The sequence below is a fragment of the Anoplopoma fimbria genome, chromosome 11 (assembly GCF_027596085.1).
Source record: "Anoplopoma fimbria isolate UVic2021 breed Golden Eagle Sablefish chromosome 11, Afim_UVic_2022, whole genome shotgun sequence".
Taxonomy (NCBI): domain Eukaryota; kingdom Metazoa; phylum Chordata; class Actinopteri; order Perciformes; family Anoplopomatidae; genus Anoplopoma; species Anoplopoma fimbria.
This window is the reverse complement of record NC_072459.1, coordinates 10,221,060-10,242,100: the sequence shown is the minus strand read 5'-3', so window position 1 is coordinate 10,242,100 and position 21,041 is coordinate 10,221,060. Positions and strand designations below refer to the sequence as shown.

General features: G+C 40.9%; 1 protein-coding gene across 1 annotated transcript; it reads right to left on the bottom strand.

Annotated features, from left to right (window-relative positions):
- Positions 1-1,993: 1,993 nt before the first annotated feature.
- mosmoa (modulator of smoothened a) lies at positions 1,994-19,663 on the bottom strand. Its single transcript, XM_054607718.1, has 3 exons — positions 19,386-19,663; positions 11,113-11,325; positions 1,994-5,013 (listed from the first exon to the last, which is right to left on the bottom strand). The coding sequence occupies exons 1-3, from the start codon at positions 19,489-19,491 to the stop codon at positions 4,829-4,831; spliced, it is 504 nt and encodes a 167-aa protein (XP_054463693.1). The 5' UTR covers positions 19,492-19,663; the 3' UTR covers positions 1,994-4,828.
- Between the last annotated feature and the right edge of the window lie 1,378 nt (positions 19,664-21,041).

Here is a 21,041-nt window from a genome sequence, read left to right as displayed (position 1 = left end):
GCAGAGTGCACATTCCTATCTTAGCAAACCGACTGGTTATATATAACCGAGTATTTTGGACCAGAGAAACGTCTTACCTCCATCTGGTCTCAGAGAGAACTGTTCTGGGATCTGTCACTGTTCATCATTCCGCCAATAACTCACTATTAAGCATCTGCTGCCCATCAGGGGGGGGGGGCCACAAAATCAAGTCTAGCAGTCTCATCTCTGAGTCTTCCTTTATCCAGGGACTTGTCCCCCCCAGTGCATGTGCAGGGTGATGCTAGATGCACACACACACACTGTGATGGAGGAGAGAATATAAAATGGATTCGGGGGACGTTTGGGTAAAAGCAAACAAAGAAAACACTGCAGGAGCATCAAGTAGAACTAATACACATTAAACATGTATTCTGTTTATGCGGTAAGTTCCTGTTGTGAGGTACAAGTAGAGATGAGACGTGGTTTGTCTTTTGACACGCAGTAAGACTGCTTGTACCTCGTAAAACATAAATACCTTTATGCCTCAATTAAAAGGCTGACATTGCTTTGTGAAAGTTTTCTTTTTTCTGATTATTTCATTAATCGTTGTACAGCTCTTTTTATTGTTAAACACATTTTTTTTTGTATCTTATAGTATTATATTTAAGATTCTAAACTTGCACTATTTTATTGTTTATTTGTCTTTTCTATTTCTGTTCATTGTGACCAAATTATTAAGACAAACCTACTTGGTAATAAACCAAATTCTGATGCCTGAACAGGTTAAACTGCACACAGCAGTATTAAAGGGGGGGAAAAGGGGTTAGGTTAAAGAAAAATGACATACAAGGAGCTTTGTATGACAGTTGAGATCAAATATTTATAGTGCAATTTCTCTGTAGTTCTGCTAAAGTACTCGGAGAGCAGAGCGCTGTTTGGACTGATGTGAGCCAAAATATTGTGACCTTCTGAAATCCTAAATGGAAACACTACTCATGCTCAACTCCGCGCTGCAGGTCACCGAGAGGCTAATGGAGGTGAAGTCCTGAGAGGAGCTGTGCTGTCTCATCTTCAGCGGCACACCGACAGTGAGAAAGACTGTTTCAGCTGAAGGCAGAGAGACAAACATGAATATAAATACATATCAATGGCAGACGTGTGCTGCCAATTGAAGACTTGCCTCAGATCTCCTATTCAGCCTATTTGTGATTTAGGAATCCCACGTGTGAACTGTTTTAGTGCATTGTGCATTGTTGTTGAGCAATGAACTGAAGTGTTAACGCTGCAGAAAAACAACTCAGAACTTGATGAACCATGTTTTCTCTTCAGCTGCTTTCATGAGCCTTAAAGGAATAGGTCAGCATTTTGCTAACTGTGTCATTTGCCAGGCAAATAAGCTCTTTCTCCAAAATGTCAAGCTATGCCTTTAAGAAAGACATTTTTTTTTTAAAAAACCTGTCCTTTTGAAGGTTGACTTGCAATCCAAAGTAATGCCAGAAGCAATGACCAGTCAATTTCCTTCTGTAACAAAATCTAGCAAGGTTGACATAAAGGTTGCAACTACAGCGAGTCCTCTGAAAACATTTACAGCCTTCAAAGTCACAAACTCTTTTATGAATAGCGTAAAGCCTCTGATCTGCTCAAAACGACGATGCGCATTATCAGTTGTCTGAGAAACTAAAGTGATATTGTGTGGGAAAATGTTAATTGTGCAAATTACAAGACTCAATATGACCACTTAGCCCACACAATACTACTCTAAAAATAGATTTCAAGGCCACTTGACTGATGCATCCTGGGTAGCTGCCCTTGAAGCAGCTTTGTATCCGTTTTGTCAGATTTAATGAATAAGGAGAAGAAGGACATTTGAGTCACATCTTGAAGAAGTAGCACGCTGATTTTAAGATTAATAGATGATGGAGGATTATCATCTATGGTATTGGTTTGATTCATATCTCCTTAAATATGCACAATAAAACATAAAAACTGTCATGGTCACACACACACAAACACACACACATATTTTCCTCTTTTTATTCAGTGATAAATAATTTCCTATGATCATAGGCTTTATGTGAAGACATCCGATCAAGGCAAGAGACAAATTAGAGGGCACACGTTGCCACCATTAGAAAATAATAGCAGAAACAAAAAACAATGAGGTAAGAAGTTCTCTTTTTTTTATACATTTGTGGTGCTTCTATTTCTGTTACCTATACTGTTGAATGCACAGTGCTTCCTAATACAGCCTGCCTTTTGTGTGTCTGTACATTATTAAACAAAAACAGGTCATGGCACAATACTGAACCAACCAACCAACCAACCAACCAACCAACCAACCAACCAACCAACACAGGGAGGGCTCTGCAGAGTGTGGAGATAGCAGTTTACATCATCAGACCGAGAGGAAGAAGAGCTGAGCAGGAAACAGAAATACAAAACAAAACTCTTAAGAATGAGCCCCGTGATTGATTCAACACACACGCACGCACAGATTTCAGGAGAGATATCAGTGTCAGTAGGTTGTATAATCCTCAAATTGTTATGAATGTAAACATATAAAGAACAAGCTTAAATTTGGGGTTTTTTGTATATATTTGGAGGAGCAATCAAAACAAAATTAATCTGCAACTATATTGATAATAAATTGTAAATCTGTGTTATAAACTGGTCTTGTGACAATTGAGAGCAATTCAGTTGAGGGATGTCTGTGTCAAGGTCAACTGTAAAAATAAATTAGTTTCAGAAATGGAAGAGATTTGCTGAAACAGTATTTTGAAGAATGAGTTTGAAAAGTGAGGTAAACAAATACAGAATTTGGCGCTTTGTAAAGACCAGATGTTTTTAAGAATAATCACAGATGTTCATTGTGAATTAATGTCCATTAATCTGCTAAGAATCGTAGAAAAAAAAGACATTTAAAACTACAAAAAAATATCTAATATTTACTCATTTTCATACTTCTAAGGGCCCCACTTTGTCACAACGAGAACTAATATAGGCAAAAAAAAAAAAAAAACAGGGCTCAGGTTGTCCTCCAAAGCATAACCCACTGTCTCCATGGCAACATTATACATCCACTAAAGCCTCCAATTATGGGATTTGTAGTTACAAAGCTTATTATGAGCCCGAAACCAGAAATAACCTTAGACATCATCTTGGTGGAGTCAAGATGACCAAAAACGTTTGGTGCGCTGACTAAAGCACCAAATACGGGGGAAGAACTGTGTGACGCATTTTACTTTTGAAGGTCACACTGATCTGCACCTTCCTGTGTGTGTGTGTGTGTGTGTGTGTGTGTGTGTGTGTGTGTGTGTGTGTGTTTTTTAAGTTAAAAGTTTGAAATGAAAATGATAATTCGTTGCAGCCCTAATATGTGATTCTACTCAGTACAGACAGACGGTGTGGTGGCTTTACATGTCTATGTGTGTGTGTGTGTGTGTGTGTGTTTCATTCACGGGCCTCGAGAGCAGCACACTGAGGCTCAGCCCTGTGCACGGACCTGACCTGCAGTCCCTGGGCCTCCACTGTTGCACCAAACAAGAACGAAAAAGAAAAAAAGCTCCTGGCTCGCTTCGATCCTGTCCAACATTAAAGGAGAATGCCACCAATTTTCAGCACATCACACTTGTTATTTTCACACCTTAATGTAACTTCAGCTCCATTTATAAAAAGTCAATACTGTCTGCACTAATTACTGATATAGATTCATCTCAACCCCTCTGAAATGTAACACCTTTTAAAAGACCACTTTGTTTGTGGCTGTACTTAACAGAATTATATTATAATAGTGTGTTTATGTTCAGATGATTGTTCTCTAAATTCACAGTCTTCTAGTTATTGGCAAAACAATGTGTATCAATCTTATGTGTTTAGCTTAGCAAAATAATACTCTCCAGTACTCCGTTGCTGTACATATAAATAACATAATGCAAGGTCTTACATTGAGTGGCATTCTCCTTTATGGTACTTGACCTCCTGTTCTGCTGCTCAGGGAGGTCTCCCCCTCTTTGCTACCTGCTCCTCAGCTGCAGCTGTTTTGACACCAAGAGGCGTCACACCTGCACCTTCCTCTCGTCCACAGCTGGCCCAGACAGCTGTGCTCATAGCTGCTCACCCAGGCTACACACCTGGGGCTGCGTGAAGTGACAGGCAAGAAAAAAATCCTGCTTCAAAGCTGAGCTGGCAGAAAAAACACCCATTTCCCCTCAAAGACTCAGTTCAGTGAATCTCAATTACACTCAATCTACTTTAGTGAAAAGGTGGTGAGGGTAGGAAGGAAAAAAACTAAACAAACAACAAAAAAAAGAACACAAAATGTACAACAACAGAATAAAAAAAACACACAACTGAAATAGCTAATAGAAGCCAAAAATAGCAACAGGAGCAGTCGTGACGGCGCTGATGTGTGCTGAGGGCGGTGCAGCGGGCGAACGGGGGTCAAGTTGAAGAGTGACTGCAGTGGTCCTCGAGAAATGTGCGCCAGCATTGTGGCCGCAGTTGCCATGACAGCAGCACATTAAGCACCCTTTGCCAGAACAACAGCGACGGCCATGTTTCAAAGCAACACTTGAAGGGTGCTGCGACAGCCTCAGCCGCCCGCTCTCTCTCACTCCTCCACCCCTTTGTGACCAAGTCTCCACTTTTAGTGTTTTGTTCCTTTTAATTTTTTTTTTATTTTTTTTTAAATCATTAGGTACTCCGTGGTGCTGCGGTCCCTTGACACATAATCAAAGACTTCCCTGTTTCAGGCGTGTGCCCAGAGTTTGTTGTTTTTGATTTTCAGTCATTGTGTGTGTTTTTTTGTAAATCCCATAACATTTTCAGAGCCTCTTGTGTCAGTCCAGAGGCGGGCACGGTCGAGTCCTCAGCCTGGGAGGCAAACTTTGCCTGCAAACAGAAGTCCCACTATGGTGAAGAAGATGGAGAGGACAAACAGCACATACGAGGAGCCGACCACTGTGTTGTTAGGCAGCTTGTACGGCTGGCCTCCCACCTCGTTGATATAGAAGCCTATGGGGAAGATGAGCGCCGCCATACAGAACAGGATCACTGGAAGGAAGGAGCCAGAGAGAAAATGTTAGTTTACTGTACACTTAAATATAAAATATCTTATGATTCTGGACAGACAACCACTTTTACACAATAATATGTACACCAAACTAGATGTATTTCAGGGCCAAACTCATCCTACTAAACGTACACTTAATGTGTTAAAGAAATAAATAACAAAGGGGACTCAAAAAGTGGGACCTCAGTCATCATTGTAGCCTTTAAGATGCAGAAAATAAAGCTTGAACTCACTCAACCTGAGCAGGAAGCACAGGCTGCTCAAATTGAATTAATGTTCATTAGCGACGTAAAACATGCTCCTTCAAATGGCTTTGAAGGAGCAATTACACAAAGCATACTCCCAGAATGCACTATGATCAGTGTGACTTTGCCTCATGTATTTCAGGAAGATGAGAGACTCAATCGAAAACACTCTGACACAACATTTTTCTGTTAAATGTCATTTATGCAATTAATGTTTTAACATGTTTTCAAAGAGTCATAGATTATACATTATTCTGCCAAGTTTGCGGCAACAGAATATCAAGCAACACATTTGAGTGCCAGTACATCTTTCTTTTCTTTTTTTTTTTTTTTTCTTGCCAGACTGCAGAAATGACAGACTCATTGCTCATTTCACAACAATGTCAATCAAAACGGCAGTAATTGGGGAAACTCAATATTTTACACCAAGAGAACTTAATCGGCGCTTTAGCTGGAACTTTCCACAAGCACTGGATGTGCAGTAATAGTCCCGTATGAAGCAAGAAAACCTCCTTTTAAATCCTATTGACATTTGTATCTACTTTAAGAACTAAGAACTAACGTTTGGATCTCTTCATATGTCTGGACATGAATGAGAGTTTTTTGAAAAAACAATCTAATGTCGTTGTTTGTTTCATATTTTAGTTTTGTTAATCATCATTTCACACCATTTCCAATAATCTCCACACCTTTGCAGGGTTTCAAGTTAAGAGCTGCGGTTCGTTCAGACACATCTGTAGTAACAGCAGGACAAAGAAGAGCAAACGCTGTTAAAGGGTTTGGACAGCAGAGATTAAAGATGAAATGGTTTTTAAATGAATTTAGTAGAGATTTGTCCCACTGTACTGCTGTGCATTCATTTAAAATGCAGCCAGAATTACTGTGTATTTAACATGAAAACAACACTGTTTGGCCCAAACTGTACAAGAACCCGATTATTAATGTTAAAATATTGATGTGTCCTGTCCAACTATACTGTCAAACAAATAATGTAAAAAAAAAAAAAAAAAAAACGTTTATCCAATATTTCTGATAGTACCTGAATACAGCATTTCTCCACAATGAAATGTTTTGGTAAATCTCTAATAAACATCCCTCAGGATGCTGTAATTTCAGCTTTTAAGTCAGTAAAGTCAAGCTTCTGGTGGCTTTAGGTAATTATTTGTGGGTGAAACGTATTATAATCAAGTATTCTTGAGTTCACCACAGATTTGCATTATTTCCATCCCCGCTTGAATGCACGATTGCTTCAGTAAATGTTTTTCCACAAACCATAAATAAGTTCTTTAAAAACAGCCCCGGGCTGATAAACAGGGTTTAAAATGTCGCTACATGCTTGAAGGTGAAAATCAGTGATCAGAGTGTATGCTTTCCTCAACAGCCACATCCAGTTTTGTTTCGCTGCATGTTAGTAAAATCCTGAAATACATTTTCCTACATTCAAGAAAAGACTAAAATGAAGGACTGAGGCTGAAGCCACACACATGCCGATATTGTTGTAGTTTCTTTGGGCTGTCAGATGTTAAATGAGAGCTTAAGTGAACTGATATAAACTTTTCCTCATGAGACAGTCACATTACTACAAATCTGTTGTGCATCTAGGTTGTTTTTGTTTGAACTGTGCCGAGGGAAACAGATTTAGTTTGATTTTCAAGCGGTAGAGCTGAACGAAGCTCCACAAGCAGTAACAATCACCAGCTTTTAAAACCATCCTTTTTATATATTAGACTTGTTGTCTGAACAGTTTCTCTTGCAGCTACATGCACTTTAGTGAACGGCTCAGTCATCTTTCTGCACCTGATTACTTAAGCGTGAATGTATACATAAAGAGAAACCCCTTTCCATAATCAGGACATGGGATTAGAGAAAACTCCTTTTTTAAAGGCGAACTCCTCGGGTTAAGCACTGCGCTCCTATAACATGACTGATTCACAATAGACAGATGCTCCAAATAGTTGGAGTATAACCAGAGATATCGTCTGTTTTACTCCATTGTTTTATCTTCCTTTTTAAAATCTGGTGCATATATTACCCACAATGCAACACTACTGCTGAAAGCTTGGTCTGAGATTCAGGTGTTTTAAGCTAGCAGCTAATGCAGCCTCGCGAGTTTAGCCTTAAGCAGCGATGAGGAGTGGTTACCGAGGTATCACTTCTTTCCAACTCCATACAGTCCGATATTTTACATTTTCAAACAAGTGACATCACTTGAGGGAATTTACCAGACTTCAGGCAGCTCCCTCTGGAGCCACTAAAGTTTTTTGGTTTTTTTCAAGTCGAAGGACCAGAAAACACACTTTGGTGTTCACCTTTAACAAGATTTTTAATTGGCTTTATAGAAGTGCACATGTGTATGACAAAAACTTCCCAGAGGAAAAGTACCCCTTTAAAAAACAATGAGCATGTTGTGATGATCGGCACAGCATGTGTGACGCAAAGCAGAGTGAGGTCATTACCAAGTCTTAAGTAGGCGTCTGTGATTGGATTAGGTTGTCACTAATGAGGATATCTCCTTTTTCCTTTGAAGATGTTATAACTGGTGCTTTGGGTCGGGCCCAGAGTCCACTTATGTAACACACACAGTGACGTTAAACAGCAAAGCAAACTGTGTGACCTCTGTGAACAACAGATCTACAGCTGTGCAGAATATGTGGAATAGCTTCACATACTTAGAAATAACTCTTTCATGTTGCTTTCAGAGACGCAGTAGGACGTTTTTTTAAAGGCATTTCTTACTGCACTGATTCTCTGTAGCACGGTGGGGGGGGCGGGGATATGTGACTTGTTATATGTTACTGCGTGTGCCAGATAAACTCTAAACCATCTTAGCTTTAAGCAGAATTACAAGTACTCAGAAACAAGACACGTTATGACATCTCTTTAAATTTAACTGAGTTGAATTATTTTGGATCCCTCAACAGTGTGTAATCCATTTCTTGTGTGTGTGTGACAGCACATGCAGCCATTTTTAGCTTTCACCTCTTCACTCTCTTTTCAATTAGCAGAGCTGTTCAGTACCTGAGGGATGACTTTTTTTCCCGGTCTCAAAAATATCTCTGATGTTATAGTTATGTAATTCCATGCAGCTAGAGGAATCTAGAGCAGTACTGGGATTTAAAGACATTTTGGTGGAAGTCAATTTGGCAATCAATATCTACAATTCACCCCAGAGATTTAATATCTAATTAGGAGGGGGCGATACGATTCAAATAAACAGACAGGGTTATTTGTTTTTGGCTAATCCAGCGATTTAAATACCTGACAAATCAAAGTGTTTGTATCCAATCTTTAAATCACAATGATGAAAGTATTAAGGCCAACCTTAATTTCATGAAAGTCGTATTGATATATTTGCAACACTAACCACAATACCATAGTATATATATATATATATATATATATATATATATATCATAAAATCACCCACTCTGTTGTTTTATCCGAATACGATTAACTGCACGGTAAGCTAAGCTAAAGTGGAGCCAGAAATTCGCAGCTCAGCATTATTCCTGCAAGCTTCGCCAGAGAGTTAATTGAAGTGCACCTCGCGGTCCGCTGCTTCTCTAAAGTGCCTGAACCGATGACACACGGTGCCTCGCTCACCTTCTGCAGGAGAAAGTATCATCTCAGCTGATATGACTTATGGTTACTAATATATGGGACAAAAAAAATACCTGAAACGATTGGTCTATTGCAAAAAAATATTAAAACATTCAATGATTCCAGCTGCATAATTATGAGGATTTGCTGGTTTTCTTTGTCTTACATGAATAAAAGGGATATTTTTGCATGTTTATGTTTAAGGAAGAGAAAAAAAAAAATTCCTCACAGTAACTAATTCGATTTTAGACGCAAAGGACACGATGAAAATGGGACCAGAATCAACAGATAGTGAAATAAAGTCACTGTAAAAAAACTAAAAAGTGGATTTAGTGTCAAGTCACTCTTTAAAATAAAGCTTTTGAACCGACCATACAGGTATTTGGTCTAAATCTAAATTAATCATTAATAACAACATTTTCTGCAGTTACTGTAAATGTTTTGTACGACTCATATTTATGATAGCCCCACTCTGAACACGCGCACCTGGGGGAAACACTGCTGGTGTGTGTGTTTTTATGTCTGTGTGTGTGTGTGTGTGTGTGTGTGTGTGTGTGTGTGTGTGTGTGTGTGTGTGTGTGTGTGTGTGTGTGTGTGTGTGTGTGTGTGGCGTCACAGAGTCGGGTCTGTGTTGGTCATACAAAGATGTCCTTTCAGCCAGCTACACTACAGACTGCCCACCTTCTCTCAACCTTCACCTGGTTGACCCGAGGCACCTCCCCCGGCTCCTTATTACACCAAGCTTCACTTTATTCTGCGTCTACTCTACGTCCATTTGTGTCTTTACATTGGCTCTTGACCTGTGCAAACATGATTATTCACCGTCTTTACTCAACTCTTTCTAAGCCCCCACCTATTTCACTCACTTAACCTCTCAAACTCAATTCCCCCCCCCCCCGTTCGGCCCACAGCAGAGAGGTGTTTGCCATCACAGCTACATGTTCAGCAACATCAGAGGCGAAAAAAGCTCATTTCAATTCCCAATTTCGCCTTTTCATCCTTATCCTACATTTCAAACAGGCTCTTGAAATACAAGAGGATCCCAGGAAGACAATCAGTCACTTGAGTGTCAGCTAATGGGAGCTCTAAAAAAAGAAAGTGATGATTTACCATCTTTTGTCTTTCTCTTAACAAACTCATCTCAACATATCAAGCTTTTCCCTAAATATATAGTCCCCCCCCCCCCCCAGTCTTGTTTCCTGAAAGGGATAATCATCATGCTTTAACCCATTTCAAATGAATAACAACCCTATACCTCTTGTCTAACATGGCCAATTGAAACTTAACAAGGGGACAATGGTGACAATTGCTCACTGTTTCCATGGCAACCACCTTACTCCCTTCAAGTGTGATGGTTAAGAAATGGTTTAGCACCATCCAATTTAGCTGGTGACACAGATTGGTGCTTACCGGACAGACAGACCAGTCCGAGGAGAATAGAGGTGATTCATCGGGAAGTGATTAGGGAGCATTATAAAACCTAATTATGAATCTAAATTTAGCCTGGCACACACAAAAAAAAAAAAAAACTTGCAATGGGTCCTTGTGCACATCTGCAGAACAAAAAAAGCCAGTATCCTGAAAAATGCACAAAGCTTTCAAACAACAATACAGAGCATTGTGTCTTCACAGGCTTCTGCTCCATCTGTACAAGTGTGCTTGAGGCCGTCTCTTCCCTCAACTAACCGACCAATCAGGCTCTGCCCTCCCACACAGCCTTACGAAACCAGCCCCAGCCACACTGGGCGAGTAGCTGCCGGGCTATTGTTGAGTGCTGGAAGTGCATCTATGCAGAGAAAACACTGTGGCACATAAGCCACCTATTCGGGTAACAGAGGAGCTGCATTACTCAATAAATTAGCTTAAGGGAGCAAGAGGAGTCGTTAAGCATGCAAGAAAAACACTCATGAAAGTGAAAATGCGACCAAACCCACAAACACCAACAAACAGATTCTCACGACACTCTCACAAAACACAAACACACAAAAGGTCTAGTATAAAGTCTCAGATGCTCTTGACGTCACACTTATATAAAAATCTAAATTAGCAGTGCATTACTGGGGCAATATTTCACTTCGATTAAACCTCATGACTTCTCCTTTTATTATTTCCTGCCCCAAAGACACTAAAGTTTATGTCATGAGGATGCAGTGAGACTGAGAAGAAGGTGAGAAAGCTCCAGGGAGGGGAAAAACTATTTAATTCAGAGTGAATGTCCCTGTCTGGTTCACTTACTGCCAGTAAAGGCGATCCAGCGGGCGTATTTTGTGGCTTCTCTGCGCCAGTGCGATGCCACTAGTAGTCCACAGGTGACGGTGAGGGAGATGATGCCCATGATGATGAAGAAAAGTGTGGTGACCCACTCTGGGGGCAGCCGAGGTGGAATGCAGGTCCGGTCTCGTCCGTGGATGGTCTGACATTGCCGGACTAGACCGACTGTAAGGGCACCTGCAGAGAGAGGTTGAATGTTGAGGAGGTGACCATTTCAATACATCTGTTTTAATTAATCATTAGCCAGCGAACAAAAACACTGATTATAAGGGTTAAAAAAGAAACATACAAGAGAAGCAGCTCTGGCTCCACTGTATCCTGTTATCTATGATCCACGGGGTCAAATGTCAAAATATGGAGAGGCGATCATAGCAGCCTGCAACATACTGCACACACACTTTTTACATATGGGCCAACCACTGAGCATGTGCTGAAAATGTCATAGATTAGCCTACATCTTTTAGGTAACAGTATGTCTACAGGCTAAATAAAAATGGAGAAAAAACAGCGAGTGGAAAAGATACAACATCAAAAAAGACTGAAGGTCTCATGCTGAACAGTAGTGCCTCAATCAACTACAAGATCCAGGGAGGGGAAGACCAAAACCTAGCAGCTCATCTGATGTCAAAGCAAAAGAGGAATAAGTGAAGGAGGAGAAGCTCCTTTCATTTTGTCACCAATTCAGTGCTGGCGAGGAGCTGCTCTCTCCGCAGTGGTGGGCCCAATTATACCAGCGAGTGGCCAATATTTTTTCTTGCGCCTTCACGCTCTGGAAGAGAAAGTGAGGATCAAATCAATCCTGCCAATTACTGAATCCATCCCACGCAGGTATGTGCTAATGACACTTTACACAGACACAAGGCTGGAAGAAGTTGCAAGGATATCACACAGATTTGCAGCAGCTTTTCAGAGAGCCAGTATCCATAACTATCTACTTTCTCCATCTCTAGTCTTTGGCTAGGATCTTTGAATGTCTAGGAATGCACATTGACGGCTTACTGTACCCATCATTGATCCGACAGGAAGGCATGGCCTCGTGCCTCACTCTGAGTCATGAGCAGAGCTCTGCTTAAGTTTGAGTGTGAAGGCCAGTAACATGCTCCAGTGATGCAGCCACTCTGGAGGGACGTCATTCAATTAGAGCGCGTCCTCAAGGGGAGTTTCTACCTGAGTAAGCAGAACAGTGTCCCATCACTCAGGCCTCTGCTAATCACAGGACAGCCAAGAAAGGCGGACTATAAGTGATAGGATGTAGGATGTGGGGCTGTGAGGCGTTCATTTGAGAAATTAGAGGGGTTTTAGTGCACTTGGGTGATGTAGGATGGCAGAGGAGCAGTCTTATACCTCTTTGCTTTGACACTTTGCATATGAACACACATAACAGGAAGCTGTTAGACTGTGTTCAGAGAGACAACAGCACTGCATGAAAAGTGCAGCACTCAACTTCATTTCAATAAAGCTACAAGGTTGGTACACGAGGCTCTGGCAAAGAAAGCAGGTTCTTCCAGCGAAAAAGTCGAACCTGGCTCAGATTTCGCAGCATTACTTTGCTTCGTCACTTAGCAAAGCACTGCACTGGACAAGCTTCCTTTCAAGGTCATTACTTTGGACAATTCTGCAGTCGTCAAATTCACTTTGTCTCCTTTGCAAGGTAACAGCAAAGGGCACAAACTTCAAAACCCTTTAAATCACTAATGTTATTAAAGTGGATCATATTTCATTGTCACGCAGGGACCTGGAGCAACTTTCCTCCAAAAACAAAGTTCATTGCGTTTCTTTAACGAAGCACTGTTTTCAGTCAGGGTGCTCTGTCCTGAAATGGCCCGAGCTATAAATGACATACAGTAGTAAATAAAATAAAAACACTTGTGAAAACAGAAAAAACACATTTTCACTTAAAAAGGTGCCCATTGGAGTTTCTTTAAACAAACAAAAGTTATGTATTGAGTGTTACTCAACCAAAAAAAACAGGTCAAGTGCATTATCTACCTCATTAAACATTTTGCAAAGCCAAATTTTGAAGTATTTAAATCTTGCAGTAAAAGAGAGACAGCGGGAGAGAAAATCTGGCAGAATCTGCATATTTTCACAACTAACTTTATTTTGACCAAAACCAGAGATGGTGATTGTTGGAAAGTCTAACCAAAACGGTTTAAGCGAGTTTGACTTTGTTTATGTAAAGTTTGAAAAAAGCAAAAACCCCCTCATCTAATTCCCTGTTTTTACTGTTGCATATCGGGGCTCATTACCTCCACCTGTTGATCTGACCATTAGCATGTGTGTGTGTGTGTGTGTGTGTGTGTGTATTCTTGGGAGCTTATACAAGGTGAACAAAATGGGAAACCACACATGGATAAACGCCATAGCACCACCAGAGGGGAACAACTCCACAGGGAAACTCTGTCCATGCTTGTAAAACTGCTACGTGGCTAAGCTAATTCTGCCTTGAAGCCTTAATGGCACGGCATCTTCTCAGAATGTTATGGGGACTTTATTTCCTCCACATGTTTAAGGCATAATCTGAAAAAAGGGGGAAAATGAACGAGTGGTAAACCCTTTTTCTATTGACAACAAAATAACCCATTCACTGAAAGTGCAGTTCTGTGTGGGCAACATTATAAAAGATCAACAGTAACTCAGCAGGTGGGAGGACACAAGCATGAGACAAGCATGCGAGCTGGAATTCCAAAAGGTCAAGCGTGTTACTTGCTCTGTCTGGCAGCCAAATCTAGATATTTCATAACCCGTCTACTATAACGCTTTCTCTATTTACACAATAAATATATGCTGCTGCTGCTTATGACCATATTGAGTTTAAAGCCATTAAATACAAACAGAATACTAAAGTGTGTAAGAAGAATGCTCTCGTTGCCCTGCAGGGTGTGGTGGGTTCAACAGGCAATCTAGAGGAAATCCTGTCCAGTTTGTAACACCCGGTGAAAGCACTGCTTTCATAGTTACAAACCACACCAACAATTCATATGGTTCAAAAGAAACGCCTTGGGAGTCTGTAGATGTTAAAGTATGCTACATAAGGAACTACAGAACTACCGTTACGGGCATTAAAAACTACCATATCGGCCACAGAAACACAGCAATACTGTGATTAAGGCACATGTTTCATCACAGACAAGGAAAAACTAAAAAAAGATGCTCTCAGTGTTCAATTATTGCCATGGCAATTACATTATCGCAGTGCAGAACACTTATGCATAACATTGAAGTGTGAAAGAAAAAGGAAAAAAAAAAAAGAGATGGAGGTTATGGATTGTTACAAAAATGGCAGCTGGCTGTTGGGTAATGGCTCACTCAACAGCCAAGCCCTGAAGTCGGATACAGAGTAACCTCGAGCAAATTGAGTACAGGAGGTGAGCGAAGTAAAGAGAGGGACTGGTTATGGGAATAGGGGCAACATTAAGCAACAGTTTAAAAGCTGCAGTTAATGGCACCGGTTTATGACCCTTTCCTCCTGGATCCTCTGGCCTCCTGCTGTTTCACTAGCTTTCTGTGGAATTCCTGCCTAACAACAGGCAGGCACGCTATGGTACACGGATACAGGTAAACAAATAAACAAGCAGGCGCGTACACGCAGTGCTGACCGTGCACATTCACACGAACGTTAAACAAAGGTGAGCTCTGACCTACAAGTCCATGGAAACAAGGAATAAATGCTCGAACTCGTCTGTTGCACAGGATTCAATGGAGGTACATGGGAGGCAGCCAGTGTGACCATATCTTGAGCCTACTGGAAATGGCCAAAATGGATTCTCTTTAGTATAAAAAAACAAATGTGTTTTGGTTTGAAAATAATGGGCCATCCTTCCATCTTGGGGCCCTGCTCATTGTCGTTACCCTGCAGTCAGCTTTGTGCTCCCCATGATCAAGATACTCCTCTCACCATGTCTCCGTCCAAATGAGAGGAAATGAGGTCCGTGTCTGCTCATCTTCAGCATGATGATGCTGTCATTAGTGGAGTATACAGGGAGGTGGGTGGGGGGCTTGCTGTTTTAAAAGCTCTGGAGGGATGAGTCAAACAGGCCTCTGAACTGTGGTGGGCGGCATAGAGGCAAGTTAAAGCTGCCAACAGCTGCATCTTCTGCTGGAGGCTTTTACAGCGCCCACTTACATTGCTTGGCCACTGGAGCACAGCTGATGTGAGCGGTCCGAACTTGCATACAAAAACATGGCAGACAAACCCGCTAGAGAATTGTATTCTCTGAACCTAAGTGCTAAATGATGAATCTAGTCTAATCTAATCTACAACCCCCAGCGCATTTGTGAAAGCAAAATAAGTAAGTAGGCAGCGGTTGGAATGCTTCCAACGCAACAGGCAATGAGAGTAATATCTGCTGCAATCGAACACTGGGGACGGCTGCAGGAGGGAGTTTTAGGCTCACAATCAACACTCAAGTGCACATGTCAAAATTTACTATTTTCTAACACCGTCATGTTTACATCTGCAGTTCTGAACCGGTGCTGGTGTTTTTGTCCTTTCCCGTGGGTGGCACAGGGTGGACTGAACTGCAGGTCTGAACTGCTGACTCTGCATATCTGCAACTAGATGATATTGGGCTGGGCCCAGTTTCAGTTGCTTTGCATCAATGACACGCCGTGTCCTTGTGCCTTGAATGGGGAAACCTAAAAATAACACTTAATTCTCAATTTAATATTATCCAACTTGATCCATCTTAGACATCAGATGGATAAAGTTAGAGAATTAAGTGTTATTTTTAGGATAATGCGATTTTAACCAATGTTACGCAAGTCTTTTTCATGCATTTTGTATATTTTTATTGTTTCCTATATGCTGTAACAAATATCTAACTACAAGTAGCTTGAAGAGTTTCTTTGATTGCTTGAGTTTTTTGAGGAAAGTCTAAACTCTGGGACTGACACATCTTGCACTTGTGGGTAATACACTTCTTCTGCTATGATGAAATGTCTGTGGTGTGATGATTATTCATAATCAATGATATAAAGATGGTAAAAATGCATTTTGTCTTATTTTAACAACCCGCTTGCTTGAAAAAGCGACTGCATGGAATTTTCCTGTCACAACTATCCCCTTGTGATCTCCATCAGCAGCAGCCTTTTTTTTTTAATATGAGTGAGTCAGCAGCTCACTGCATACGGTACCACTTTGCAAAGTAATATCAGGGGGATGCTAAGTTGGAATAGTATGTGTAAGTAGTTTATTCTTAAAGCGTTTATTCTTAAAGCGTTTATTCTTAAAGCGTTTATTCTTAAAACGAACGTAAACTGGCCTTTGATCTAGACTCAACAGAGAAGATGGGGAGATAAAATTCTACCGTCAAAAAACTGATTGTGAAATTGTCCCCTTCATGGTGTCAAATCTAGACCTATAGGTTTAATTCCATGCACAAGTCTCACTCTTGGTTCACTGCCCAGGAGAACATGTCTGTTTCTCCACGCTCTGAGCACAAAGACGTCACACTGAGGTCCAACAAGGGCAGGTTGTTAAGCTCTGAGCCCCTCTGACAAGACAACAACACAGCTGGGGACCAGAGGTCAGCTGATGGAGATAACACAATGTGGGGGAGTCACCAGGGGCTCTTTCTTCATAACAACATCAAGCAAATCACTAGTCTGTGTAATGGCGCGGACAAATCAGCGCGAACAGCTCATGATAAATAGTTCCACTCTGAAATAACCTCATCACAATTACAAACACTGCAAGAAATGAGCCTCTCAAATTCTATTTAGCGACACGTCACCTGTAACAGAAGATTCACACAAAAGACTATTTAACAGAGCTACCAAGAGGAACTGTAAAATTATGCAATATGACTAGCACATTCTAAAAGACAAGACAAAACAGACCAAAAGAGGAACCCTGGTTGCAATAAATATGAAATAAGAAGGCACAATGCAAGGAGAAAGCAAAATTGATGCTGAAAGTCTTATTTCAAAATATGTTTATCGCTATGCCTACCTATGTACGCAAGGAACACACACTGTATTGGTGGGTGCATTTGTCAAAAGAAGAGCTCTGTGGAGAGCAATATGCATATAAAAAAGATACGAAATGGTACAAAACCATCAAAGCTCAAAGAAAAATAAGAGAAAAAAAGTTTTGTTCTAAGCAAATATTTCAAATCCCCCATTTAACATCACTATATAATAATTAAATAAATGTTTTATGACAATAACGTGGTTTTAAGAAGATGGAGATATTAAAGTGTTTGTTAACAACTATAAAGACATTTTATATTATTACAATTATGTTTTACTAGTGTAAAACAATTGTGATTTATTATCAGTTTACAGCAGCCTTCACTTGCATACACAAGGAGTTATAGTTGTTGGCAAATAAAACATGTATTTATTTCTGCTCACAACATATTTTAGCTTTATTTTCTACTATCTTTGAATGACAAGAGCTATTCTATTTAAATGTCCTTTCCAAATGAGTTTCTTTGTCTCAATGCTTTTTATGCTTTATGTAAAGTGCTTTAAATTACCTTGTGGCTGAAATGTGCTCTATAAATAAACTTGCCTAGCCTTACAACTACAGTATAGTAAATCATAAATAATGAATTTACTTTTCATTTGATATTTTGGTTTAAGGAAAGTGGCACCGCAAAAACTAACCACTATTGTGTGAGGTTAAGGCGGCACACTCAACCCATAAAGATATAATCATCTTTAAAAACACTCAAAGCTCGGTCAAAAAGAACTCTATAAACACAGATAATCCTGTGTTCGTGTGCAGCTGTATATAGATGTTATGAAACTAATTTGCTACTCGTGCCATATCAAGATGGACTGACACTGTAACCTTCTGCCCAAGGTGAAAATTTAGTAAAAACCTGTATAAGTTTACCATCATATATTCTAAAAACAGTGGCTGGTACATTCTCAAAATGATGAGAGAAAAAAAAGTGTGACAGAGTTGTCGTTCATCCCCTACACGTCTCATAAAACCATAAAAGAGAAGTCACATCACAAATCATCAAAGAGGGCCGTGAAAGCTGAGGGGAAGTGAGAACAGTGACAGCAACGTGGAAGTCGTTCTCTGTATGACACCCCGTCTACCGAGTATCAACTTTCTGGACATTATTTGGCTGTAGGAGACTAACTTTAGATGGGAACTCCCCAATACAATCAAATATAGATGGTGGCTTCATTTCATTTGCAACCTATTTTTACTTGTTTTTTTGGTACAGATGGCTTATTCTGTGGAGCTAATACAGCCTTGGTGCGTGTTGGTGGATGATGGACCCTCCCTGACCCAGTTACTAAGCTGTCATCCTGCCGAGGGAACAAAGAGGAGCAGCTGTCTATCAATAGACCGAATGTGTTTATGGACTGACACAAATAAAGCGGGGACTGACAGCACGTGCTTCTAGTCCAAAATCAGCAGGGACGCCACAAATGAGCACCTGCCCTCGCTCCTCAAGTGAGCGTTGATTGGATTGATCGCATGGAGGTCATTTTAAATGTCAAGTCACCAGAGACATCCAGGACCGCAATAACTTTTACTGCTTAACTGATAAGCTGCTGAATCAATAAGTCAGTTGGCAGAAAAAAGGCTGCAAATAATTATTTTTTAATTAATCAACTATTAGGCTACACAACATTTCCCTAGAGCACATTGTCAAATCCTGAAAGTGTTCAAAACCCAAAAAATCCAAGCAGCAATTATAAGCCTTGTGTTTGACATTTTAGGCTCAATTAATTCATTAATCAAGCAATCGCTTATCTGCAATGAACTCCCTCATACTTGATTAATCTAAATTTCACCCAAAAAAGTCAAACATTCTCTGTTTTTTTCCTTTTTCAATACCACTGCGAAGTAAATATCTGTTTTATGTTGTTTGCACTGGTGATTACAAGACATCACCTTGACATCCAGGAAACCCTGACATTTTTAGAGCCTAAAGATGCATTTAATTTATCAAGAGTCATGCAAACAATGATCAGGTGCTGCCCTTAAAGCAACAGAGGTCCAATAAGCTGATCAATCAGGTATGACATTGTACTTATTGGTCTTATAATTCAAAGATGCAACATAAGAAACACACTGCTACAGATGAAACCCTCCACACAAGCATAGCTTTGTTGTGGTGCATATCTTTGTTGTGGTGCATATCTTTGTTGTGGAGATTATCTGATGGCCATTTCCCCCTGCAGTGAAAAAAAAAAAACCCACAACAACACTCAACAACATAACAGCAGTTGTGAATGGCTGCTGTGTGTGGGCCTGCTTCATTTACCTGCAGATTCACCAGTGTTGATCCAATCCGGGTTTGCAATGCTGGCTATGGCAAAGATATCCGCTGCCAGGAACAGGCACCCTGAAATGATGGTCAGTTTATCCATGCTGCCAGCTGATGAGGCGGCAAATGTGGCAATCGTTTGTCCCAAGTTGTGACACCCCCCCCCCCCCCCCTCCAAAATGTGTTGAGTGACGCAGGGTGGGCTGTGATCAGTCCCCCCCTGCTGTGGTTCTGCTGTGCATTTTGCAGCGACGTTAGCTCCTTCACGTCCAGCAAAAGCGAGAGCCCACCAGCTATACAACAAAAAAAAAAAAAAAAAACACACACACACACACACAAAAAAAGACTCAAATACGACGCACACAAAGCATCACATCCCGTGTGTGTGTGTGTGTGTGTGTGTGTGAGTCCAGTCAGGGTCAATGATATATATACATATATATATATATATATATATATATACATATATATATGCTCACTCAGCACCGTGTCGTCTTCACTAGCAGCACCAGCAGCCGCAGCCGCAGCAGCAGCATCGGGCACAGCTGCGGCTAGCAAGGCAGCTAGCTCACCTAGCTACTTCCAAAGGCTCGGGCTCGGAGTGCCGAGCTGCGGCCCAGAGGCTGCCCGACGGTCCGCTAGCATTTCAGCACACAATGCCTACACACACACACACACACACACACACGCACGCACACAGCAAGTCCTCCCCCTCCCCCCCCACCCACCCCCCACGATCCACGATGACTTCTAGCAGAAAGGTCTAAGACGAGAACCCATCACGCAAATCGTGCAGCTTGCTCGAGTCCCGTTCTCCTTCTCCGCTGGAGTAGCATCTGGTACTCCCGTTAGCTTCCTCCTCCTCCTCTTCTTCTTCTTCCTCTTCTTCTTCTTCCTCTTCTTCTTCCTCCTCGCGTGTTTAAATCCAGCAGAGGCGTCACAAGTCCCGGTGTGCACGGTGAAGCGGTGCCGTTATTGTTGTGCTTCCCACCGTTCAGATCAGCCTCCCCCCTTTCTGCCAAATGACATCAGGAGAACACACACACACACACACACACACACACACACACACACACACACACACACACACACACACACACACACACACACACACACACACACACACACACACACACACACACGGAGCTCTGTGTCTTCACGTTCAGGAGGGGGGCATCCGTTCTCTTCTCGCGATACTTTGCAGAAACGGGGGCTCACGTTGTCCTGAGTCGCCCTGTTTGTTTGGGGATGGCTGGTAACCAAAGGATGTTTACAGAATATTTTTTGTCAAACTGCACTATTTTCTCCATTTCTTTGTCATTGTTGTTTTGTTTTACCATCATATATAAACTTTTGTATGTGTTTTTATATTTTTACATAGCAGTTAAATGTGTATGCTATTTGTTTCTCCTTGTTTTTGTTTTTGTTTGTTTACCACATAATTCCATATGTGTTCCTTCATAGTTTGGATGTCTTCAATATTAATCTACACTGTAGATAAAAATAAAGAAAAACCATTGAATGAGAAGGTGTGTCCAAACTTTTGACTGGTACTGTATACACTTTTGTATGTGTTTTTATATTTTTACATAGCAGTTAAATGTGTATGCTATTTGTTTCTTCTTGTTTTTGTTTATTTGTCTATTTCTGTGT